General features: G+C 34.7%; 1 protein-coding gene across 1 annotated transcript; it reads right to left on the bottom strand.

The window, feature by feature from the left end:
• Positions 1-466: 466 nt before the first annotated feature.
• Positions 467-9,102, bottom strand: Pfdn5 (prefoldin 5). Its single transcript, XM_069818946.1, has 5 exons — positions 8,922-9,102; positions 8,307-8,441; positions 6,351-6,425; positions 5,950-6,055; positions 467-1,113 (listed from the first exon to the last, which is right to left on the bottom strand). The coding sequence occupies exons 1-5, from the start codon at positions 9,012-9,014 to the stop codon at positions 1,028-1,030; spliced, it is 495 nt and encodes a 164-aa protein (XP_069675047.1). The 5' UTR covers positions 9,015-9,102; the 3' UTR covers positions 467-1,027.
• Positions 9,103-27,935: the final 18,833 nt, after the last annotated feature.

The following is a 27,935-nucleotide window of genomic DNA, read 5'->3' on the forward strand; positions in this document are numbered from 1 at the left end:
AAAGTAAAGGTGATGGTGCATCTCCTTGCTTTAGCCTGCAGTGAACTGGAAAAGCATCCAACAGAAAATGACCTGTACGGACTCCGCTGTACATTTCACTGACACACATAATAATAATAATAATAATAATAATAATAATAATAATAATAATAATAATAATAATATATTTACATACATCAACCATAGTCTTTTGTTATTCGTTATTTAATTGCAATGCAGTTTGGAGGTATGAAGTTAAAAAAAATGTATTTTGGGGGTATGCTAGCAAAAAAGATTGAATACCACTACTCTAGAACACTATAGCACCAATGACGAAAAAATAGACCTTTAAGTGAGAAATAAGGAAGAGGAAGGCTAACCTAGAATATAGCTAGAAAGCAGTAGATGAAGATTCTTACAACAGAAGAATAGGAAGAAGTTAATGAAGTTGAAAGTGTGACTTGAAGAAACCTGGCTGCAGCTAAAATGTACTTCATATATATTTTATTGTTTTTAAGACGTTGTACCAATGGGATGATTATTTACAAGCAGAGTTTGCATGCACATTTTTCACAATACAACTAATTTAAAATTCACTGCAAATTCTTAAAATTGTGTGCTTATAGCCATTATTACAGACATGAAACATAGTTATGTTGCAAATAACAAAGTTCGTGTTTATAAATTGAACTTTCAGTTCTCCAAGAGTCATCTACCAATGGAGAAAATATATTTCTTGAAACACGATGAACCAAGAATGAATAATAGAACTCCGGACACTTCTATAACATAATTACACTAGAAGTACTTAATTTAAACTTTTATTGGCTTTGGTATACCACTTATGTTATAAATAAGGCAATATTAATATATTAGCAGTGAAGTGTTGGTCACAGAATGAGATTTAAAGGACATACAATTGAATAAGATTAACAAAAGCTTTCAGTACAAAACAAATCATTATATTCTACCTACATTACATGAGAACTTTTTTTTTATTTCTTCATTTTGTCTGCGCACAAAATCTGCAGAGGTAATGTGGCAATTGTTATGATTTTGCAGCTTGCTGTTGACGTTGTTGCTGCTGAACACTTAGTTGTGCCTGAAGACGAACTTCCATCACATCCATGACAGCTACAAAACAAAATTTCAGTAATTAATGTAAAAGTATAAGTTATTCAAGTAGTATTACAAAAAAAAAGTAATAAAAATACTGTATTATAAAATCTATCAAGAAATAATTTAATCCTTTGCAAGCTGGCCTGAAATGCACACGCTGTAAGCTAAGTGGGTATGGGGTACAAAATGGACCCTGCCAGCTTGCCGAGGACTAAAAGCATATTCATACGGTATGGATGCTCGTGTTTCATCCCAGTTGGAGTTGAGCACACATTTAGCACAATGATTCTCTCAGCCATTACAGCTGACTTTTGAAACCAGATTTTGCTACTTACTGTAACCCCCCCCAATCCAGCACAGTGCTGGGTGGACACCAGTCCCATACACTGGCTGAAATTTCATGAGAAAATCTCTTCCCAAATGAAGACTCGAACCAGCGCTCATTCTGTAATGCTAGTCCAAGGCATGATGCCATGATATGGGACACATGGTACTTATATACTGACACAAAAAAATAAACTGAGAATTGTATTGCCCTGAGTCTATCAATGCTCGCAATCAATTCTGGAAGTATAGTGAAACTTCATTTATAGGTTTTTATGGGGTCTGAAGAAAAAAAACTCAAGTGAAAAAAAAACCCATGTTGAATCTTTCGTACACTACTTTTAACACTTAAATATAAATAATTGATTAAATGGTGATCTTACTCGTGTTAATTGTGTAATCATGTGCGGCTTACAGCTGTTCCGGTGCTTCTTCACACCATCCTCAAAGCCTACTAGATCTCGGCGTCATCTCGAACTTAGCTGCCTGTTGTGTGGGTGCGTTAGATTGTTGAATGTGGTGTCAAATAGTGTGTGTGTTTTGAAATGGATCTGTGTGTTGAGAATTTGATCAGGGTGTGTTTTAGTGTGTCTGTATATTTCATATTGTTCTAGTGTGTTGAGTTTTTGGTTTTTGGGTTGTTGTTGTTTTCTAATGCCAGGCGTTTGACAATAAAGTCATTTGACCTCTTGCACTCCAATATTTTTCAAAGATATTATCAGTGAAAAATGGCAAGTTGTAGCCGATTTAAGTGAACACCATATGGGTTGTATGTGTAGGATTTCCATGTCTGTATTTATGTTGTTGTATGTGTGGTTAGCATTAGTTGTGTGTTCAGAGTATGTATATGTATTGTGTCCTCTGGTTATTATTTTAATGTGTTCTTTGTATCGAGTTTGGAATGATCTGCCTGTCTGTCCAATGTAGAAATTGTTGCAACTATTGCATGTGAGTTTGTATACGAGTCATTCCACGTCAAAGCACACAAAATTATACAAATTTTGACCTTCATATTTCTGATTGAGTTTATATTTTTTTTTTACCAACTCTATGTGTATTTTTATTTCCTCCTAAGTCCACATGTTTTTAAAATATTACATGTTAAAATTCGTTAAAAATGTCGCATAATGCAACATTTAAAGCATCATATTTCTGACGATATTGATGTTAAAATTTTTTTGAAAAATTCATTTAAAAGCTTAAAGTACTGTCTTTTATTAAATATTTACTAACTAATTTTAATATAATTATTACAAATATTTTTTTATAATTCAATTTTTAAAAGTTATATATCAATGTGAAATAGCCCTATTAAAAATCTAAAAAAATTCTTACTAGGTGCACTGAAGTATTCTTAATAATTCCAGAAAAAATCAGAATGGGATCTTCAATAGTTTAATGGAAATTTAATTACTTACGACACAATGTGTAGCGGTCAGTGCAGCAGCAGTGGATGAGAAGCGTTAAAGCGCGCTGGGAAGTTTATCGGCGCTGGATGATTGACTGAACGTTGCAACATTACACCCAGTACGGATCAAGTCACTCGAGGAAACGCTAATTTACTTATTATATCTTCAAATATTTGTACATTATGCTTTTTAAATGTTTCTTTTCATTCACATTTTAAATTTTCATTCGCCTATCTTCTTTCTTGAAAGAAAATTGTTTTACTATATCTTCAGTTTTTGACAACGGAATGAAAGAATGTAATTTTAATGTATCAGTTATTGGTTTTAGATTATGGTATCTGGCCTGCAAATTTTCAGTGTGGTTTTTGTGCTTATTCAATGGACAAAATATAAATGACACGTTAGAAATGTTTTTTGTGACCAATCAAACAGTTAAAAACTTGTTATATATTACGCGATCTTTACCATCACTCATGTTGTATAGAAGTCACGTCATTCCGTGAAATTCAAACCCAAACTGATTATTTTTCTCTTCTATATTTTGTCTCCTGCCATCTGTTTACTGCCATAAAGTTTACTGCCTTACCCAGCCTTGCTATCATCAAACACTTGGCTATATTACAGTATAAACATATAGAACTATGAAGGGCTGGCAATAATAAAATAACTTTAGATAAGATATTTACTGTTCCTTAAGGTATTAATCATTTGATGATTAGTATGGTGACATCAGATGCAACGGGGGATTTCGTAAAACTTTCCCCGGGCAGCCTACTAGCCTATGGCTGCAAGCAGTTCATTAGCTGGGCATCGCGAGCGCGTGCATGCCTCCGGAAAATAAATTGTTACAAATGTATGGGTGCCGATCCCATATTTATAAATGCAGTAGTGTACAGATAATACATCAGCGAACAAGTCTATATTTTTTTCAGATTTTTAGCTTGGCTATTTAATATAGTAATTTTGCTTTGAAAAAGAAAAGATAAAAAAAAAAATACGCCAAATTTTAAATTTATTTGTGATAGGCCTAAAGTAATAAAAAGTGTTGTATTTAGTCTTTCAAATGCGCTAAACCGCAAATCTCAATTATATGTAGACACAGAGTTCCAAGTGAGTTTATGTAACAGTGCGTGCATAATTTGCGTAACTTCAAATAGTCATAACTACACAAATAATTAATAATTGTGAAAATAAAACAATACAGGTCTCCTTATTTGATGTCTGGAATTCATGAAAAAAAAAATTCGACCATTTCCGAGAAGGTCATGTTTTATTGCTGTGCGATTTGACGTGGAATGACTCATACGCCTGTGTGGTTGTATTTATTTGTTTGTGTTGTTTGTGTGTTGAGATGTCTTTGTAGTGTGTTTTCTGTTCTGTATGCTATGTTGTATTTCTGTTTTCTGAATGAGGATGCGATCTTGTGTGTTTTTGTATGTTAGTGTGATGTATTTCTTGTGTTCTTGTGTTTGTGTGGTGTGAAGAAGCACCGAAACAGCTGTAAGCCACACATGCTTACACAATTAACACGAGTAAGATCACCATTTAATCAATTATTTGAAAAAAAAAAAAAAAAACATATAACTGAATTTATATCTTAATAACATCTAAAACAGCATTTGAAAACTATACGGGGAGAACAAGTCAATTTAGTAAAATTTTCACAAGAGAAATTTAGAACTCCACAGTGAAGCCATCTTTGAGTGTATAATACAGTACTCAAATTTATAACACATATTCTTGAAGAAGATAAGATTATTTGTAGGAAATCTTAGCTGCTTAGAGCAAAAGCCAGCTGATGTATTATATTACAAACTCTAATCCAGAAAATTGTACTACGCTAACTTACATACCTTGTTTTTTCAATGTGATCTTCAATTAATAACATGATTATTTTATATAAAAAATCAATTATTTTAGACTGCATGCTCCTAAGGAATAAACTAGGCACTCAAATTATGATAATTGTTCCATAATTTGTTCAGTTACATCATGGTGTGTTACAAAAAGTTTCACTGTTTCTAAAGCAGTAACAGCATCATTAAAGGACACAAGACTGGTGGAAGAAAGCATGGGCAGCTTCCGATTTCCACGAATTTCCAAGTGGATCGCATCCTAACAATGAATATATACTGTATTTTCGTGTTCTTTCATTTTCATGGCAAACCTACTTTGAGAAAAATTAATTTAGAATGTATAAATGACATTTCGTATCTCCTGGAGTATAAAATATGACTGTATAAGTGTAAAAACCATATAAACGAAATACGTAACTGAAATAAATTAACATAGGAAGTATAGGAATTTTCCCGCGACTTCAGAAAAAAAGTGTAAGTGTGAAAAGTATAAAAGAAGTTTTACTGTACATATATAAGGGTTTCAAATTTGATCCAGACTTTATTTGTAAACATTACATAACACACAAAATATTCAAAACCTGGGTATTTTCCAAAATAGGCCCCCATCCTAGCAATACATTTCTGCCAATGACCAAGAAGCTTCTTTATTTCTTCTTGAAAGAACGTCTTTTATAGAATTATGCAGTCAATTCCACACTTTTTTCATCATGTCATTCGTTGCAATAATGTTTTGCCTCCTAACCTTTATAGTAATTCAACGATTCAAATAGGTTATAGCTGCCAGATTTAACAGGGAAATAACAAAATATAAATTATGTAGTAGGCCTATAGAAATATTTTCCTTTCATACTGTTCTACTGCAGAAGAGCTGTTTTAATGCACTGTACACTACTAAAGAAACTGAAATTACCTTATCATGCTTAAATCATCAGACAGTGCAGAATAAAAAATAAATAAATTCAATCCATACTACATAAATATCTTCTGATTGAGGTTCTGGCTGATATGTACATCTATTATCAGGCAGTACATCTCACTTGACGATGTGTGTCAGAGGAAGAAAAATTGTGTGTATATATCTGAAGTCTGATTAGTGTAATATGTAGCAAATCGGCGATGTATGCAATGTCTTAGTTGCCTCATGAGTGATGCCTTATTGATGTCACTTATAAGGCTCAAACCTGTCTTCGGACAATTGACTAAACAACAACTACATAAATACATGAAATTTATATCACTTCTGTAAATCACAAGCATACCTTCTCTTATTTTACTCTTTTCTAAACCCATTTGTTGAATCTTCTCCATTTGCTCTGTGACAAAATTGACTTTACGTTTAAAATATTCTTTAGCTCCTTCGACATCCTGTAACAAATATATTACTTCAATTAAATTAAAAAAAAAAAACAATTACTGATTAAAATGTACTCATCACAAATAAAATCTTCTGCCCTGATTATGCGAATATTTCTAGCTCAATGCAAATGAAATAGTAATTTCTATTAATACTGAAATGATTTTATTAACATTTGTTTATTCCTTAAACTACTTTCTGAATTTTCACTTGTGACAGTTATTTTCAACACTGAAGGGGCGAGTTTAAATCATGTTATTATATTAATATTTCATTAAAAAAAAAATGCATTTTGTTTTCACTTACTTTCTGGATGAAGTAGCCAGTTCCAATGTCTATAATGACTGCTTTTCCATCAGCTATTTTACCAGGTACATACATCTGTTCGGTTACAGTCAAGGGAAAGAATTGCTCATCTTGAAGGAAACTAAAGTAAATATTAATTAAAATTATAGTCTTCATGTAGCTAAAAAAAAACTCAGAAATGTATTGCTGCTCCTCCATCTCTTCCTTTCTTTTCTTGACCATCCTCATGCACATAACAAACTTTCTGAATGAAGGTAAAGATTCTAAGTTACTAGAATGTTTGAAGAAGGGCGTCTGTCTTGTTGAGCTGAGCCTACCACAATAGTATAGTATTTCAACATAAATTTATTATGAAAGAAAAATATTTTATGGATATGGTACAGATCTATAAATAAATTATACATCTGCAATCTCTGACCTCTTATTTAAAGTCATATTACAAATTATCAATTTTATTAAAGAAAACAATGTCGGAGGAAAAAAGACCTTCAGAGGCCAAGACGTAGATGGGAGGATAAAATTAAAATGGTTTTGAGGGAGGTGGGATATGATTGTAGAGACTGGATTAATCTTGCTCAGAATAAGGAATGATGGCGGGCTTATGTGAGGGCAGCAATGAACCTCCGGGTTCCGCAAAAGCCGTAAGTATTAAAGAAAACCATAGCCTACTTTAAATGTCAAATATCATGCTTTCATAAAAACAGAATAAAAAAAGGGTTAAACGAGCGCTGAGATAGTTCCCTTCCCTCTTTGCTTCCACACCTTCAGCTACCAACATAATTTTGGTAACATTACGAAAGTTTCATGCTAGTGTACACTCAGGCTATAATTTGCATATACGAATCTGTGACAGGTTAGGTTAAGTTAGGTTAGTTTAGGTTTTTGTTATGTCTTATATATACGAATCTGTGACAGGTTACGTCACGAATCTCAGCAGCCTAGTGATTTTTGTTTACTGATGTTGTCAGCATAATAGCTGACGTGGAAACAGAGTTACAATATAGGAATTTTGTGTCTATTTCATTATTATTTGTTGAGTTTCACTGTACTCCAATGGTTATTGAATTAATACAAATTTTACGTTATTCACATTACATCGTATCATGTGTTTTGTGTCCCTACGTCCCTTTCCTTCACTAGAAATCACAACGTTTGCACTTCTATTACCACACACCTCTTATTTCACACACAATTTACTACATTTCCGAACAATTTCCTTTTCTTGAAATATTTCCTTATAAAATCCTTAACTTTTGAAATCCATCTCCGCAAGAAATCCCTTACAAATTCGACTATTTTCACTTCCAAAATCACCGGAACTACCTCAACGAAAAAAAGTCTTCCAGTTTACATCATACTGCATGGAAGGCTAGATTTTACATTCAATTAACAAGAACAACTATGATAATATAATTTGCCTTAGTAGGGTGTCGATTTAAGTGTTCATTAATCGATGAAATTATGTGTGACATATTATCCAAATACCGGTATTAGTAATTTATTATTCGTAAAAGACGAGTATTTCCTCTGGACCAAAAGTACAAATTCGCTCTCATGTCTATGGTGAACACTTCTTACATCCCTAGCGGTGAATAAAATGACTGTTTGCGTGTCTGACGATAGAAATAAGAGCAGGTAAATGGCGGTAATTTTCACGATTTGTTACACATTGATAACATCAGATATCATCGAGGATCAGTGACAGGTTAGGTTTGGTTTGTTGAGGTTTTTGGTATTCCTTGCATACCTTATGTTTTTTGGTAGGCATACCAAAAACCTGAACAAATCAAACCTAACCTGTCACTGATCTTCCATGACATCACAAGTCCGTGTAACAAATCTTGAGAATTACCCCCACGTCAATTTCAATATACACTATCTAAATCCGTTAGGCTACGAGGCTTGGACAACTAAGGTTCATTTTAAGAACAGAGTTCAGAATATCAGTAAGGATACAGATCCTGTCAGTGGAACCATGATTGTCTTTCCTTCAGAATCAGGTGTAACCTTCTCCAAACTTTCACCGGAATCTTGAAATTTAGTTTGTGCCATTTTTAATGTTTGCAAAGAGTCTTGAAATACGCCCAATTCCTGTAGAATAAAATTGAGAAAACACAATGTAAATTACAGTGGCTTAAAGAATTAATACACCAATGTTTGGACTTAGCAAGATAATCGGCTTAACGTTCACTTATGCTGTTCATGAAAACTAATATTTTCGTAAAGAGTTATTTGTCCTGAACCAAAAATACAACACTAACGGAGTAAAAAATTGGTATTCTACTTGGATCAAATTTGTGCTAAAACGATTTGAGAGTTTTGTATATTTTTCTTTGGAATCATAACATAAGTTAATGGGATTTAATGTACTACTATTTCAATGTTCAATAAATATAATCGTGAGACGAGCTATTCTTAGAACCTTGCACAGAACAAATTCTATAGCTACTATAAACATGATACAATAAGAGTAGCATGCTGTGAAAATAACAGCTTTTTTCTTCGACAAACAAAATAAAAAATCATTATATTAATTCTTAATGGAAACTTAATATGAAAATAAACTTTCACCTGGTCTAATTGTTGTTTAATTTGAGTGAGCTGTTGAAGATTTAACTTTGTTAAATCAATCTGCTGCAATTCCGGTCCCTCTTTAGTCGCCATGTTTCCAGTTTATCGTGTTTTGTTCATTCACGTCAGTGCAGCCATAATAATATTTCACAGCTGGTTAAGTTTTGTTATCTAAAGTATAAAATTATGCAGTAGTTTCATAGTCGTATTTAAAATGCAATAGAAAGTGTATTTATAAATTACCTCAAATATATAATTTAAAATGTCTCTTATGGTTATCATTTGACATTTTATGAGACAATTTGATGGACAAGAGTGGTAGACATGGATTTCCATATGAGGCAAGAATCCATGAATCACCGATTACTATGGGATATTACTCTCTTTGGTTAGGGTTCTTCGTTAATTTTGAATTAAGACATAAAAAAATAAATACTCTATTGTACAATTTGAGACCAGGGAATAGGTTTCTTCCTTCCTGGAGAATAGCAATAATTGGTAACAGCTCATTCTCTGTTGAGGAACCAATACACGGTACCTACATGTTTTTTTTATTGCGTTATTTTACGACGCTGTATCAACATGTAGGTTATTTAGCGTCTGAATGAAATGAAGGTGATAATGCCGGTGAAATGAGTCCGGGGTCCAGCACCGAAAGTTCCCCAGCACTTGCTCGTATTGTGTTGAGGGAAAACCCCGGAAAAAAATCTCAACCAGGTAACTTGCCCCGACCGGGATTCGAACCCGCGCCATCTGGTTTCGCGGCCAGACGTACTGACCGTTACTCCACATGTTGTTCAGAAACGTTGCAGGTCTCTGGTGGAACTATCAAAATATATAATTTTATTTATTGTCTTAAACTGTTGTAAATGGAACAATAAAATTACATACTTTATTTATACGAATATTATTTTTACCTTAACAGTCACTTACACTGGTTGGTATTTTCCGAGGTTTTCCCCAACCATAAGATAAATGCCAGGTACCGGTAATCTCTGGCGAATCCTCGACCTCACATCATATCGTAAAAAATTGTAATCTTCTAAAATCTTGTCTTGTTTCACATCCTAAAGCTTCAATGCTAATTAAGATATGTGGAATAAATAAATGAAATTAAATTACAGCCAAGAAACAAGTTTATGCTCTATTCGCCACATCTTCAAGAATGAGCGTACGCACAGATGCATGCTATTCCGGGTAAGCACAGTTTGAACTGTGGCAATACTTGGGAGAAATTTGTGTCTGAATTATTATGTAGGGATCCAAAATTAATTTTAGAAATTTTACTTAAATATTGGGTGTAATGATTTTGTGATAATAAGTAGATCGATGTATTGGCACGGTTGCCTCTGATTCACTCTTAACCAATCGCTGAATGAATTATGGCATGGTGCAAACCAATGTACACAGTACACACACTACACAGTAACTTACATGAAATAAATTTCATATAAATGATATTTTTATCTACGAGTAACACATTAAATTTTTTTCTAAGTCTGTACATGACAGACGAAGTGAGGGGGAGGTGAAGAATGTTGTTGGAAAGAAATAGGGAAACGGGGGTACCAGAAAAATGTCATCTACAATATCTGCTTTGTCCACCACAAATTCCATTACGACTAGACCGGTGAGCGAACACGGTCCGTTCAGTTGGAATATCACCGCGTTAGCGCCGAGCCACAGACGCGGTTGAGAGTGTTAGCCGAATGGCTGGAGTATCGGTTTTCTATGTCGGATACCTGGGTTCAATTTCCGACAAATCCAAAATGAAAGACCGTGTTAGGAACACTTTTACGCGGTATATTCCAGTTTTCGGATCCATGTGATCATCAAATCAATGCAACGTAGCTACTGTCTTCGCGCTACGAGTTGGCGCGGGGAGTATATAGGCGGGACGGGGGAACTTCACGCTACACTCTGACCTGAAAACGTCAGTCCACTTACTTGGCTACAAGGGAACGGAGTCAGACATAAAAGATTCCGCATCTTCGGTGCTGTCGCTATGACTATAATTATCACATTTTTCAAAATTTCTGGAGTATGATCTGTCCACGATAATCGTCTGTTTATGTTCCAGCCGTGTATATTAATTCGAATCTCTCAACAAAGCCATTAGCCCCACCGCCCCCATCCTGATGGACAACAATGAGTGTTCTGGACACATTTACGGTAGTCAAAACTCCCGTAACATTTTTATCCTGCCAGCACTTGGGAAACGTTAAATTGGTAGGCCTATCTATCCGCATTTCGTCCAGATACAAAATCGGTTTTTCCACTTTCCTAAGCTTTCTTATTTGCTGTAGATATCTTCACGTATTCTAATTTACAGTGTTTTCCTCAATTTTTTTTGCTGCACACTTCTTCCACCTGAAATCCTTTTTCAGTATTCGTCTTAATGTTGTCTTTCATTTCAAATCAATTTTCTCTTGTAAAAGGGTAGACGTTTGTTGCAGCTTGGTACTATTTTTTTACTTGTTATTTAACGACATTGTAATAACTACTAGCTTCTTCAGTGTCGATTGAATTGATGATGGCGAGATAGTATTTGGCGAAATGAAACCAAGGATTCGCCATAGATTACCTGACATTTGCCTACCGCTTGGGAAAACCTCGGAAAAAACGCAACCAGGTAGTCAGCGCAAAAGGGAATCGAACTCACTCCCGAGCACAACTGCAGATCAGCAGGCAAACGCGCTACCTCCTCAGCTACGACGGTGGCCCTCTTTCTTTTCCAAATAAAAATTCTCAATTATATCTTTTTTGTCAATCTCCCGTCGAAGTCATCTACATTTGCGTTTCGGTAGTCTGGACGTTTACATTTTTTTTCTCCCTCAGGTGTCGACAACGCACATTCTTCTGTGCAGTCTTTCATTTCATTCCTTATACGCTGTATTGTTCTTGTGGATAGATTAGAGTACTTTTCTACGTTTGCTGTAGGTTTCGTAAGAGGAATGCAAAGGCACTGTTGTTCTTTTTCTTCATCAAAGAAATATTTTGCACTTCTAATAATATTCCTTTCTTCGCTATAGATTGTCAATCCTTGTTTCCTCTTTGTCGACATATTTACAATAAACAAAAAACTGCTATAAACCTAAATAACAGTATATAATAACATAAATTCTATTAACTATATTATTATCAACACTATTAACACGAAAAGCAAAGGATAACTAAATCAATACGAGATTTGTGGTATACTGAAAACAATTGTCTTGTTGAAACTAATAAAACACTACAGTAAAAACCCCACTATTATTTTCACAAAGTCGCAAAGATTCATAGACACGTGCAGTAGATGTTTGTGAAACAGGAATATTGCAGTGAACAGCGCGGTGCGCATGCGCGACTGTTTCCCCTCCGCCCCGTCTAAGTACTTCAGCCGCCTTCTCCTGGCGTGACAAGAGTACTGTAGATATAGGCTATTTTATATGGTGCTGAATGTCTAAGAAGGTACAAATGATCTACTATTCTATACTGTAGTTTCGGCATGTTATTCATAAAGGATGACGTTTGAATCTATGATGTAAATCGAAGAATAAGAGAAAGAGCTGGGTTGGGGAAGAACTTAACATTGATCTGTTTCAAGAAATAGGTTACGGTACGTTATTTTGTTTCCGTCAAAGATGATAAAATATTCATGCAATCTTATAGTCGTAAATAGAAATATAGTATCAGGGCGCTTCGTGAAAAGTTTATTATTATTATTACTATTATTATTATTATTATTATTATTATTACTACTACTACTATTGTCATTACTTATTAGTAATGCCACAACTACAATACATAGGCCTACTAATCATTCATTCATTCATTCATTCATTCATAGTGTTCTGCCCAAGGGCAGGTCTGTCACTGCAAACCCAGCTTTCTCCAATCTTTCCTATTTTCTGCCTTCTCCTTTGTCTCTGCATATGATTCATTTATCTTAATGTCATCTATCATCTGGTATCTTCTTCTGCTCCGAATTCTTCTCCTGTTCACCTTTCCTTCTAGTGCATCCTTCAGTAAGCAGTACTACTAATCCATATACTCCTACTTATAAAATACGAAATTGAGTAAGGCTAAAGTAAGACAATTAGCATGTTATATTGTAAAAATAAAAAAAGCAGGGCGCTCTCAGATTGCAGAAAAAAGTACTGGAGCGATGCCTGATGCGCCCTGGCATGATTGCACCCCTGATCTTAGTGCTGGAGTAACTGAAAGCAAACCAACTATCCTACAAAGAGTCTGAACACAATTTCGCGGGATATCCTTCTGTCATTTTTTCCCCAAATTTCACCATATTTCTATTAACCCTTTCCGCTCGAATGAGTCCATTTGGAATCACTAACATTTCTGTAATCTCTGACTCATATGATTTTCCTGATGATTTCATTTCGTATCCTCAGAAGTATTTTCGTTATTTACCGATAGAGTGCAGTAGCCGCCAGTTCCTTGGCCAGTTATTATTAGTAAGAGGATTGCTTTTTTTTTTTGGTTTGTCCAGGTGTTTCTATGGACTTGTTCACCCATGAATTCAGGTCAGAAAGAGTTAATAATCATCATTTCGGTGCAACTTTGATACATTTTCTATGGTACACTACAAGTGACGTCTAAGAGGCGTAGTGTTCTACTTCATCTTATTCGTGAAGAAGGGCGGGTGGTCAATGATGAGAGAAAGAGGAAAGAAAAACTTTACATTAGTTTCTTTCGAGAAGTAGGTTACGTCATTTTGTTTTCATAAAATATTATAAAATATTCATGCAATCTCAGTGTTGAGAAAATTAAAAGTAAAACACAATTCCACAAAGATTTTGAATACATTTTTTTTTTCGAGATACTATTCTTGGCCCTTTCAAAATTCCACCATAATATATCTCATCATTTCGGTGCAACTTTGATACATCTCCCATGGTACACTAGGAGAAACGTCTAAAGAAGTACAATGATCTACAGTTTTGGATGTTATTCGGCGCTGAGTCAATGATGATCAATGCACGAGAGAAAGAACGAAGAAAGACATTACATTAGTTTCTTTCGAGACGTATGTTATGCCATTTTGATTTCATCAAATGTTATAAAATATTTATGCAATCTCAGTGTTGAGGAAATTGAAATTAAAATACCATTTCACAAAAGTTTTGAATACATTTTTTCGGGATGCTCCCGTTGGCTCTTCCAAAAGTCCACCATATTTATATATCAATATTATGTCTCCTAATTTTTCTAGTGTTCATATAGTAATATGTGTTACAAGAGCGGTATGTTGAAGTTTTCATGTTCGAGGAAAAGTTTGAAAAAGCGAAACGTAGTTGAGCTTTTTTAATTTCCGAGAATTGAAAGAAAACATACCGCTCGTGTATCGTACATTATTTTGTGCGAAGATCGTTTATTACATACCTGAAAGAGGAATTTTTAATTAGTTGCAATGAAATCTCCATCTTGGTTTCTGTTCAATGACGGCAAATTTGCAAAACAAAAATATCTACCTTCAACATTGTTGCTTTAAAATGTTTTCTGTGTTTACTATACTCCAGCAGGCAGTGATATACGTCTATCTTTTTTTCCCCCAGTCTATGATGAGTCTGGAATCTTGTTGATTTTTTCACGGCTTCCTTAATGTTACTTGCATCACGAATGCAGTAACTTTAGTGGAGTTGTAGAGTTTACTTAATTTTTGCAAATATTTAAAAAGAATAATTAACAGTGCAATTTAGGTGAAATTGCAGTGGTAAGTTTCCAATTTATAATTATTACTATATTGAACGTGTCTAAAAATAATATGTTAAAAGCCTAAAGCAGTAAAATCAATATGTCACTTAAGCGGTAAGAATAGGAAAATTGTTATGTGTGTTAGGTTGGGAATACTGAATGTGGAATTTTAGACTTTCCGCGGATTGGTTTTGTGCGGAAACCAAGCAAATACGCACGTTCTCGCACAAAATGATCTTTGCTACTAATAAAAGATGTAGGCCATATTATTTCCAGATGAAACAAGTATAGTATTTACAGCCAATAACTTCAGCACATTCCAGTCTTCAACACGGGCAATTTCCCCCAAAATACAGTATGTGATTGCTTCTCAGCCAATAAATTAATATTAAAATGTAATAAAATTAACATAATCCAATTTAAACCTTGTCCAAATTCAACCTTGCAAATTTCAAGCGCAATAAACAGGCCCCTAATAGAAATAACAACGAAAGTTTTTGTCTTACAAATCGATAATATATTAAATTGGAAAGTCATATTAAAAGAGATAACTCCCAAACTAAATTCTGCAAGTTTTGCTATTAGGTCTATGCAAGAGATAATAAATGTCAATACCTTAAAAACAATAAGTATACTTTGCATACTTTCACTCGGTAATGAATTTTGGAATAATATTCTGGAGAAATTCTACAGATAGTTACAGAATATTCTACTACAAAAAACAATAATTAAAATAATAGTAAGTGCCAAATCTAGGGAATCGTGTAAGACCATTTAAAAAAACTACAATACTATCTATGGGTTTTCAGTCTATATTTTTTTTTCATTAATGAACTTCCTCCTATGTAATCCTATGTAATGTATGAAAGATTATTTAGAGCCAAATTAAAGATGTAGGCCTACCTAATTTCTCACGCTTTCTATTCTGTAGATAAATTTATGTCATTCAATAGCGCTGCATGAATATTTCTGCCTTGAATTAAATATCAATTTACTAATCCATTGTATTGTAATAGTATACGGTAAAACCCTTCGATATATTGCAAAACCCTTCTGTAACATATGAGCCGTTCAGAGCAAAAGTGGTGTAAGTCAAAATTAGGTAATGAGGTTTAAAGTAAAAATTCTGTAAAATGCAGCGCAAAGTAGCAATTAATATGTCCTATTTGCTATCCACTGACTACTTATAGTTTAAATAAACTGAATATTAATTGCTACTTTGCGCTGTATTTTACAGAATGTTTACTTTAACGCTCATTACCCATTTTTGACTTACACCACTTCTGCTCTGAACGGCTCATGTATATTTCAACTAGACTGTGAGCACAGTCTAAGACATACAGTCACGCAACTCATACGTATAAAATATGCCAACATTTGACAGCTGGCGCGACAGTAGCCCTCTAGCGGCAGGCAAGTTAAAAGTGTGCACACGACATAAGATAACATATCAGAAAACGGGTTTTGCGTAATTTGTTTTATATTTTTATGCTATACAGTAAGTGTATATGATTCTTATTAATTTTAATTTAGAATCCTAGAAGAATTTCACACGCAGTTAATCTACAAGTTTCAGAAGCTGAGAATAAACGTAATTCTTTCTGCTCCTTACAACTGAATCATGGAACTGTTCACGTATCATGGTTTGAAATAATATAGTTGTTCGTACGTGGATGGTTAATTAAATTCATTCCTGAATATATTTATGAATCATTAGAACTCTAGATTTCCTGTGAGAAGAGTCAAAATTAGTAGCTTCAAAATTGTAGGTTACATTGCGTGGTGAACGCCTCTCCCTATTTCCTGAGAAATTAACTATTTTCCATACCGCAAATTGGGGTAAACTCGGCCGCTGAGGTAAACTTGAAAATAAAAAAGGGGAAGATTTAAACCTTAATATGACAGACATTGATTTATGAAGTTTATTATTTTTCATTTCTTAAGAACCGGTATTTCCTTTATTATTTTGAGTGACAAATAGTGCTGATATTATGGTTTAAATGTTTATGGCAAGTTTACCGCATTTTACATTACATTTCCAGTTTTCACACATAATGCCTAATTTTAACTTATCCTACCTATATAATACGTAATTTACATGCCCTTACTGTTAATATGACGTAGGTGAAAACAAATAAATGAACACACAATTTTGTTGAAAAAATTGTGACTTCAATTAACTCAGAAAATGTAGGCCTAATTTTATTTTCAGAGCAGAAGTGGTGTAAGTCAAAATGGGTAATGAGGGTTAAAGTAAACATTCTTTAAAATACAGCGCAAAGTAGCAGTTAATATTGAATTTATTTAAACTATTAGTAGTCAGTGAATAGCACGAAGGATATATTAATTGCTACTTTGCGCTGTATTTTACAGAATATTTACTTTAAATCTCATTACCTAATTTTGACTTACACCACTTCTGCTCTGAACAGCTCAAATAATCACTGGGAATGTAAAATCAACACCAATAGCAGTCATGCAAATTATTACAGAAAAGATTGCTTTTTATATTAAGTTTAAAAAGGCTCTTGAGAACTTAATACGTCTGCCACATGAATCTACACCAACACATCAGAAATCTATCGACACAGTCTGGATTTATTCAAGAAGTGAATATTTTGCAAAAGGATTACAATACTCCATGAATTCTTGAAAAATTAACACCATGATCCCTACTTGAATGCAATATAACGTTCAACTTTTGAAAAATATATAGAAAAAAAACACGAATACAAAAAGTATGGAATTACTTGCATTAAAAACTGTAGATACATTATCCAAAATCGGAATGGTTACACATTTACACATATAATTTCTACAAAAAAATAATATACTGTAACAGGTATTTACTTTGTTTTTATTTAAACTCTCCTTCCTGACATACAAATAGGTAACTGATAAGTAATAATAATGTTTTATAGAACACAATACGTAGGCTACCTACAACGTGGATTATTGGTTATTCCTGAGTTATGAGTTTCTCATGGTCTTTAGGGAATCTGAAGAACGACAAATTCGGAGATTTAAACTTGTTGTTACTGCAATTTTCGTCATTGCACACATTGCCTTTATTCCGATGTATGATTAAAACGTTATTATAACATCTCGCATCCCTTTAAAGCACGTGCTGGCTGAACGAGACTATGGCCAGTGCCTTGCCTGCCGCTTGGGCGCTAGTGTCGCGAATGTTGGCAGAAAAAGTGTTGAAGTTTCGTGACTGTATGTCTTAGACTGTGCTGTGAGTATGAATTAAGACTTTGTAATACTATTAGGATTTTTTTACATGTTCCATGTTCTAGCTGTGAAGCGATGTATGAATACCATTGAATGTAAATAAATACACTACAATTAACGATAATCATTTCGGTGCAAATTTAATACATCTCCTTTGGTGCACTAGAAGCTACAGTGATCTACAGTTTTGGATATTATTAGTCAAGGAGGGCGGTTGGTTCAATCATAATCAATGCATGAGAGAAAGAGCGAAGAAAAAAGTTTACTGTAGTTTCTTTCGAGAAGTAGGTTACGCCATTTTGCTTTCATCAAAGATTATAAAATATTCATGCAATCTCAATGTTGAGGAGATTGAAAGTAAAACATCATTCCACAAAGGTTAACAAGGAGGTCGCAGAATTTGCTGAATCTTATTGAAGTCAATGGTGTAGCTATATTATGTCATGGTCAGAAGTTCGTGCTGCTACGAACATGCGACGCCTACAACACGGCAACCCCTAGGCGTTCAACGTGTCTTACGAGGTAGTTCGTACTTTGTGCATATTGATGTCATGGGCGGGCAACAAACAGATTATCACAAAGTCGGTCACACAATTAAACTAGGAATGAGAGGTGATGCGGAAAGACGTTGCCATAGTTCTAAAGCAGCTATATTCTTCTTTAAAAAAAATGAGGTCTGCATGTAGTTGTTATCAGCGTTTAATTCAGATATTTTCATCCACGACAGTAAATGACTGGGAGTTAAAAAGTAGTAGCCCTTACTTACTTACTTACTTACTGGCTTTTAAGGAACCCGGAGTTTCATTGCCGCCCTCACATAAGCCCGCCATTGGTCCCTATCCTGAGCAAAATTAATCCATTCTCTATCATCATATCCCACCTCCCTCAAATCCATTTTAATATTATCTTCCCATCTACGTCTCGGCCTCCCTAAAGGTCTTTTTCCCTCTGGCCTCCCAACTAACACTCTATATGCATTTATGGATTCGCCCATACGTGCTACATGCACGTGTTGTGTAACTTTCTCCATTCTCCTGTAACTTCATCCCTCTTAGCCCCAAATATTTTCCTAAGAATCTTATTCTCAAACACCCGTAGTCTCTGTTCCTCTCTCAAAGTGAGAGTCCAAGTTTCACAACCATACAGAACAACCGGTAATATAACTGTTTTATAAATTCTAACTTTCAGATTTTTCGACAGCAGACTGGATGATAAAAGTTTCTCAACCGAATAGTAACAGACATTTCCCCTATTTATTCTGTGTTTAATTTCCTCTCGAGTATCATTTATATTTGTTACTGTTGCTCCCAGATATTTGGACTTCTCCACCTCTTCAAAAGATACATTTCCAATTTTTATATTTCCATTTCGTACAATATTCTGGTCACGAGACATAATCATATACTTTGTCTTTTCGGAATTTACTTCCAAACCTATCTCTTTACTTGCTTCCAGTAAAATTCCCGTGTTTTCCGTAATCGTTTGTGGATTTTCTCCTAACATATTCACGTCATCCGCATGGACAAGCAGCTGATGAAACCCGTTCAATTCTAAACCCTCTGTGTTATCCTGGACTTTCCTAATGGCATACTGTAGAGCAAAGTTAAAAAGTAAAGGTGATAGTGCATCTCCTTGCTTTAGCCCACAGTGAATTGGAAACGCATCTGACAGAAACTGACCTATACGAATTCTGCTGTACGTTTCACTGAGACACATTTTAATTAATCGAACTAGAATAATATCAAAATTGCAGCCGAACAGAGCATAGGTTATTATGAAACTAAGAAAAAGAAACCGTGGTTTTATGAAGATTGTTGCATGGTAGTAGAAAGGAGGAAACAGGCAAAATTGAAATTCTTACAGGATCCAGTTGAGGTGAATAGAGATAATTATTTCAATATAAGACGGGAAGCAAATCGTACGCTTAGGAATAAAAAGAGAGAATACTTGACTAACTAAAGTAGTAGCCCTATATAAAGTATTTGTACCGCTCTGTGGCGTCGTGGTCTAAGGCATCCTGCGTAGGACTCGCGTTACAAAATGTGCGCTGGTTCGAGTCCTCATGGGGGAAGACATTTTCTCATGAAAATGTATGGGACCGGTGCCTACCAGTATCGTGATGCACTTGGAGAGCTACGATAGGTAGCGAAATCCGGTTGCGAAAGCCAGCTATAACGGCTGGGAGGATCATCGTACACACTGAGAAACTCGACAAGGGCTATGTCGTTAACAGATATTTCGTCAACAAAATATTTTGACTAATTGTGAAATTCGCCAACAAAATATTTTGATTATTTGTCAAATTCGTCAATACTATGGGTATACCAATTGAAAAATTTGACGAGAATGAATGGAAATAATGAAGTGTGAAAGCGTAAATTTTATTTTTTGAATTCTTAATGTTTATTCACCTGTTGTTTTCTTTGAAGATTAATGATTCTCTAATCAATTTATTAGTCATTACAGTAGATAAATGAATGAATGAATGAATGAATAAATAAATAAATAAATAAATAAATAAATAAATAAATAAATAAATAAATAAATAAATAAATAAATAAATAAATTGTACTATTTACACATTATCTACGTTATCTATGGAAATAATGAAGTGTGAAACGTTAATTTTATTTGTACTATTCATACTGCATATCAAATACATTTTCTTCTGCATATAATTTCAAATTGTAGCTGATTAAACGTAAATAACGGGGTATGTCATTGTTTATTTCATATTCATCATATATCCGTAAAATATTTTCAATTCTGGTCTGATTCAGAATATATTTCTTTTTAATAGGCCGCTTAACATTGTGGTGTCCTCCCAGTAGTTTGTTATAATTATGTTGTTTTCACGCTTATCCTTGCGAATGTTGTCTAGAAACTTTAAGATATTAGCATGATGACTAACATCCAATTTCTGGAATTTCGAATGCCAGCCCTCAACTACGTTATTGGTCCTTTGATGTCCTTAATAACATACTCGTGAATGTACTGTATGTTATTTTTATTACTTGCATTGTAATTGTACCTGTGATTGTCGTCCTCTAACATAGGTTGTCCCCTGTTGGATTGTAATAGTCTTGGCATATCAAAACTTTTGGTTAGAATCTGCACTAAAAATTAATGTTCATACTCGTACTAAAGATTTTGATTAGTATTTCATGTCCAAAATCATGGAAACGATAATTTCATGTTCAGAACCATGGAAACTATAATTGTATTGACGAAATGTTACGTGTTGACCACTGCCTGCTGGATCACATCCTATGGCTGCTTACACTGCCTGCCCAATCAACGGTTATGCACGAGTAGCCGCTAGGTGGCAAGTAGTGACTTTGCATATACTGATAATGTTAATAGCGGTGGGCACTGTCTGCCACCTAGCGATAAAATAACTTTGATTGAGCAGGCAGTTTACGCAGCTATAGGATGCGATCCAGCAGGCAGTGGTGTTGAGGAAAAATAATTGTGAGAATTTTCCTCTCGAATAAAATAAATGTATGAGGAAAGACTGTTGAAGAAATGACGGTAGCCATACTGTCAGTTGACAAAAAAATTGTTGACGAATTGTCTGTAGAAGTATTGCTGTTGACGAAACGTCTTGGAAGCGTTGGGTTGTTCGTGATACCCCAAATCCCTTCAGGTGAATGCTGGTTTAGTACTGATTTCAAGGGCCACGACCCGCCTTCTTCCCAATCCCATTACTCCATCATCACTTCTCATCTATAATCCCATCAACTCTCCGCGACGAAGTTCCAATGTTTGGTCCCGAATACATTCGTCCCGATCCAGTTTAGACCCCATTTTATTTGGTCCCAGATTCTACTTAGCTCCATTCCATATTGTCCCAGATTGTCAGTTAGTGCCTGTCCCTGAATTTTGCTTGTCCCAGCTTATTGAACAAAGTAGTTTCTCCCATAAATTATTTATTGGAAATTCGCTTCGTATATTGCTGTGTCTAATGTGTTTGTCGACTCATAATCCGGAAGTAGACCAAGAGGCTCTATCACAAATTCAATATGTATAACGGTGAAGTCTTCGGAAATGTGTGAGTCACCTGCGAAAATCATCAATTTAGAATCGACGTCGAATTTTAAAAGTAACTGACTCCCATTTTTATCTGGTATAATCTCTAGAACTTCAAATGTTTTCGGTTTTGGTGGACAATTCTGTGTCCTTATGCGCTGGATAGTCTTTTTCACACTCTGTCTTTTCGAAAACTTCATATAGGCTCAAGTAGGGCTAATATGATACAGTAAAAAATTCGGGCTAATATGATACAGACTTAAAAAATGTACAAAACGCTCAGTTTGAAAATGTTTAAAACTGTGATTATAGAAGTAGCCTATATGTTATGCTCTCTAAGGAGAAATATTGAACAAAGTTACAAAAATAATTATCATCCTCTTATGCATTAAAAAGTGTTGTTTGTTGAAAAACTGTGATGTGATGCTCGGTTACTTTTGTTACTGCCCATTATAGACAGAATTATTTTTTAATTTTCCTTTTACTCAGAATATTATCAGCTTCATTTTCCTCTAAAGAAAAGCTGTGAATATTGATCAGTCTAGCAGTAATTAGTGTGTGAATGAGAAGGGCTATTATAATACACTTTTTAGGAGTATTAGGATACGCTAGAAGGGACAGTTTTAGGGCTATTATGATACTCTAGAAGGATTATTACAATATTATGTTTACTGTGAAAGACATTGACCAGGTTGATCAATTTTCTAACTTAAAATAATGTATTCCTCTTGAGGGATATTTCATAATTTCTCAGCGGTTGAGGGATGTTTGAATTGACATATTTACACCTACAGTACAGTATAAGTTACAAAATTAGACATATGGACTTATGTTTACTTACTTACCTAACAATTTTAGCTTAATAATAATCTTTCTTACTTACTTACTTACTTACAAATGGCTTTTAAGGAACCCGAAGGTTCATTGCCGCCCTCACATAAGCCCGCCAGCGGTCCCTATCCTGAGCAAGATTAATCTAGTCTCTATCATCATACCCCACCTCCCTCAAATCCATTTTAATATTATCCTCCCATCTACGTCTCGGCCTCCCTAAAGGTCTTTTTCCCTCCGGTCTCCCAACTAACACTCTATATGCATTTATGGATTCGCCCATACGTGCTACATGCCCTGCCCATCTCAAACGTCTGGATTTTATGTTCCTAATTATGTCAGGTGAAGAATACAATGCGTGCAGTTCTGTGTTGTGTAACTTTCTCCATTCTCCTGTAACTTCATCCCGCTTAGCCCCAAATATTTTCCTTAGCACCTTATTCTCAGACACCCTGAACCTATGTTCCTCTCTCAGAGTGAGAGTCCAAGTTTCACAACCATACAGAAGAACCGGTAATATAACTGTTTTATAAATTCTAACTTTCAGATTTTTGGACAGCAGACTGGATGATAAGAGCTTCTCAACCGAATAATAACACGCATTTCCCATTCTGCGTTTAATTTCCTCCCGAGGGTCATTTATATTTGTTACTGTTGCTCCAAGATATTTGAATTTTTCCACCTCTTCGAAGGATAAATCTCCAATTTTTATATTTCCATTTCGTACAATATTCTGGTCACGAGACATAATCATATACTTTGTCTTTTCGGGATTTACTTCCAAACCGATCGCTCTACTTGCTTCGAGTAAAATTTCCGTGTTTTCCCTAATCGTTTGTGTATTTTCTCCTAACATATTCACGTCATCCGCATAGACAAGAAGCTGATGTAACCCGTTCAATTCCAAACCCTGCCTGTTATCCTAAACTTTCCTAATGGCATATTCTAGAGCGAAGTTAAAAAGTAAAGGTGATAGTGTATCTCCCTGCTTTAGCCCGCAGTGAATTGGAAAAGCATCAGATAGAAACTGACCTATACGGACTCTGCTGTATGTTTGACTGAGACACATTTTAATTAATCGAACTAGTTTCTTGGGAATACCAAATTCAATAAGAATATCATATAATACTTCCCTCTTAACCGAGTCATAAGCCTTTTTGAAATCTATGAATAACTGATGTACTGTACCCTTATACTCCCATTTTTTCTCCATTATCTGTCGAATACAAAAAATCTGATCAATAGTCGATCTATTACGCCGAAAACCGCACTGATGATCCCCAATAATTTCATCTACGTACGGAGTTAATCTTCTCAAAAGAATATTGGACAAAATTTTGTACGACGTCAACAAAAGTGATATTCCTCGAAAGTTACCACAGTTGGTTTTGTCCCCCTTTTTAAAAATAGGTACAATTATGGACTCCTTCCATTGTTCTGGTACAATTTCCTTTTCCCAAATAGCAAGTACAAGTTTATAAATTTCGCTATATAATGCACTCCCACCCTCTTGTATTAATTCTGCTGGAATTTGATCGATACCTGGAGACTTGTACTTTTTCAGATTTTCTATCGTAATTTCGACTTCTGAAAGCGTGGGTTCGGGTATAAATGGCTCAGCAGTTTGTATTTCAATTTCGTCCCGATCATTTCTATTTGGCCTATGTACATTTAGTAGTTGCGCAAAATAGTTTTTCCATCTGTTTAGGATTGATGGAGAGTCTGCAAGCAAGTCACCATTCTCATCCTTGATCACGTTTACCCTTGGCTGATATCCGTTCTTAAATTCCTTTATACCCTTATATAAATCTCGAATATTTTTATTCTTACTATTTGTATCTACCTCATTCAGTTTTTCCTTCAAGTAACCTCTCTTTTTATTCCTAAGTGTACGACTTGCTTCCCGTCTTTCATTGAAATAATTATCTCTCTTCTCCTCAACTGGATCCTGTAAGAATTTCAATTTTGCCTGTTTCCTTCTTTCTACTACCATGCAACAATCTTCATCAAACCACGGTTTCTTTTTCTTAGTTTCATAATAACCTATGCTCTGCTCAGCTGCAATTTTGATACTATCTCTGATATTTTCCCACACGCTATTAACATCTAATTCTTTCTCAACTTCGTCGGAACTTTCTAAAGTGGCAAACCTATTCGAAATTTCGACCTGATAATTTTGCTTAGCTTCCTCGTCCTTTAATTTCAAAATATTGAATTTAGTAATATTAACTTGTTGCTCTACTCGCTTGGCTACTGATAATCTTTCTCTTAATTCTCCAATCACCAAATAATGGTCAGAATTACAGTCTGCACCCCTGAACGTTCGAATATCTACTATACTAGTATGTCTCCGTTTATCTATCAAGATGTGATCTATTTGGTTGTGTGTCAATCCATCTGGAGAAGTCCAAGTATATTTATGTATATCCTTATGGGGGAATGTTGTACTTTTGACAATTAAATTTTTCGATGTGGCAAAGTTGACTAATCTAACTCCATTGTCACTACTAATTGCGTGTAGGCTCTCTTTTCCAATAGTTGGTCTAAAAATATCCTCCCGTCCTACTTTAGCATTGAAATCCCCCAATAAAATTTTCATGTGATATCTAGGTAACTGATCAAAAGTATGTTCCAATTCCTCATAGAAGCTATCCTTTATATGGTCGTCTTTCTCTTCTGTAGGGGTGTGAGCATTTATAACTATGATGTCGCACCATCTACCCTTAAGTACTAAATATGATAACCTGTCACTGATAAATTCGACCTTTTTTACTGCTGATTTTATTCTTTTATGAACAAAGAATCCTGTTCCTAATTGGTGATTATTGTTTCCTTCCCCATAATACAACAAGTAATCTCCTATTTGTGATATGCCATTCCCATCTAACCTAACCTCTTGTACTCCTACGAAGTCTATTCTATATCTAGCTAGTTCTTTTGCTACTAATGTTACCCCTCCTGTTCTATAAAGACTAGTTACGTTCCAAGTGCCAAATCTCAAATCCTTATTCCTTTGCTGTGGTCGTGCCAAAGAATCAGTCCTATTCCGAGGCTTATTATAGGGATACGTAACAAGCTGTTTTTTACGGTGATGGGTTGTTAGCCCTTCGCCCAACCCCCAAGCTGGAGGACCACCCCTTATCGGCTGTCCACGACTGCTTATTCAATATATTCGCAGCTACCCTCCATTTCGTCATTATATAAAAATGTACTATAGGCTATATTTATTGTAGCGAACGAATTATTATAATTTTCTCAGTCTAGTTCCTTACATACAAAACAAAATATTGGGACAAATAGCAGTTTTCTACTATTGACAATAATGGAGTGCTTTGTATGGAATGTGGCATTGCATAGGGCAGAAACATGGACATTACGACGAAGTGAAGAGAAGCGACTAGAAGCGTTTGAAATGTGGATATGGAGAAGAATGGAACGTGTGAAGTGGACAGACAGAATAAGAAATGAAGCTGTGTTGGAAAGAGTGGGTGAAGAAAGTGGGTGATGCTGAAACTGATCAGGAAGTGGAAAAGGAATTGATTGGGTCACTAGCTGAGAAGAAACTGTCTACTGAAGGATGCACTGGAAGGAATGGTGAACGGGAGAACAGTTCAGGATAGAAGAAGATATCAGATGATAGACGACATTAAGATATATGGATCATATGAGGAAACAAAGAGGAAGGTAGAAAATAGGAAAGACTGGAGAAAGCTTGGTTTGCAGTGAAAGATCTGCCCTTGAGCAGAACACTGAATGAATGAATGAATGAATGAATGAATGAATGAATGAATGGCAGTAAGGTATTAAAGTTTCAGTAAAATGTATAAATATTTATGGGAAAAAGAGGTCATTAAAAATTGCTAAATCTTAGTCAATTTTAATGTGATTTCAACCAAACTTTCACAGGTGATACATTAAGCACTGTGTGTATCACAATAGCCTTATTTCATTCTTCTATATAATAATGACCTTACAGCACTGTATCAGAATAGCCCTATAGGTGTATCACAATAACCCACAGAGAAGGATATTATGATACACTGGTTTTATTTTAATTTTATCCATTATTACAAATAAAAAATAAATTTAACTCCAAATCCTTCATACATGTCGAAAGTAGCACATAACTTAATTTTTTTTTCCAAAATTTTATAAGCATTAATATAAAAATTACAAAAAAAAAATATTGTTTTTTTTGTATCAGAATAGCCCTACTTCATCCTACTGCATATTTCATTAAAAATTTCACTGACATTCCTATTAAAAGTGGAAGAAGAGAGTTCAATGAATGTTGTTTCTGATTATTTTATTCGTGTCATTACCTCTACAGCACTGCACTTACGCCAATCGGGACCGTGGGTCTGGTTGGTGAATTTGACCATCTCCAGCGCGTCAACGGCAAGATGGACTCGCGCCGAACATTAATTTCTTCGTTCACATCGTCATTCTGTATTTATTTCTCTCCAGCAAGAGGTCTAGATTACTGAAAGTCTTTGTATATTAATTTGACACGTATCCGGGCAACGGCGTCTTTGTTTACGCAACATAAAACATTTAATATAATAATCTAAATTTTTTTAAAACGAAACAGGTAAAATATTTATATGGACTAATTCTTCTCCTTTGATTTTACATCAAATTTCTTCGACAGTTTCACTTGCATTTGTTAATAATGACGCAAAAACAGTTTATTTTCTATTTTCAATCACACATTTTCTGCACAACATTTAAAGATGTTATGATATGATATCCAACATTATTTACTTTTTATTACTTTGTTTACATTTTCCGAATATACAAAATAAACTTTAATTCAATTTTGAAATTAAATTAAACAATTGAGTAAGGGACAAACTAGAAATTAGCAACAAAACTAAAGGATGCGAAATACTCTCTACAGCTCTACACGAAATAAAATATTTCTTCCAACGATTTAGATTCTGGAAAAGTCCCCATAACACATAGCGTTCCTTCGTTGAATGACAATACTAATTCTTTGGCGGAGGAAAGCCGTAGAGCGAGAATCACCGTTAAGTGCTGATAAATACTTGCCGATATCAGAAGTTAACAACTTCGCCTCGGAACACCATGGGCCCATAGATTCTACGGCGAAAACGACAAAATTATATCTATCCAGAAGATCGAGATACTTATTTGTTATCTGGTACAAACTGTCAAGGGACCAGTTTAATTCTGGCACAAGTTGTCGCGGGACAGATTTAA

This window comes from Periplaneta americana, chromosome 2 (genome assembly GCF_040183065.1).
Source record: "Periplaneta americana isolate PAMFEO1 chromosome 2, P.americana_PAMFEO1_priV1, whole genome shotgun sequence".
NCBI lineage: Eukaryota > Metazoa > Arthropoda > Insecta > Blattodea > Blattidae > Periplaneta > Periplaneta americana.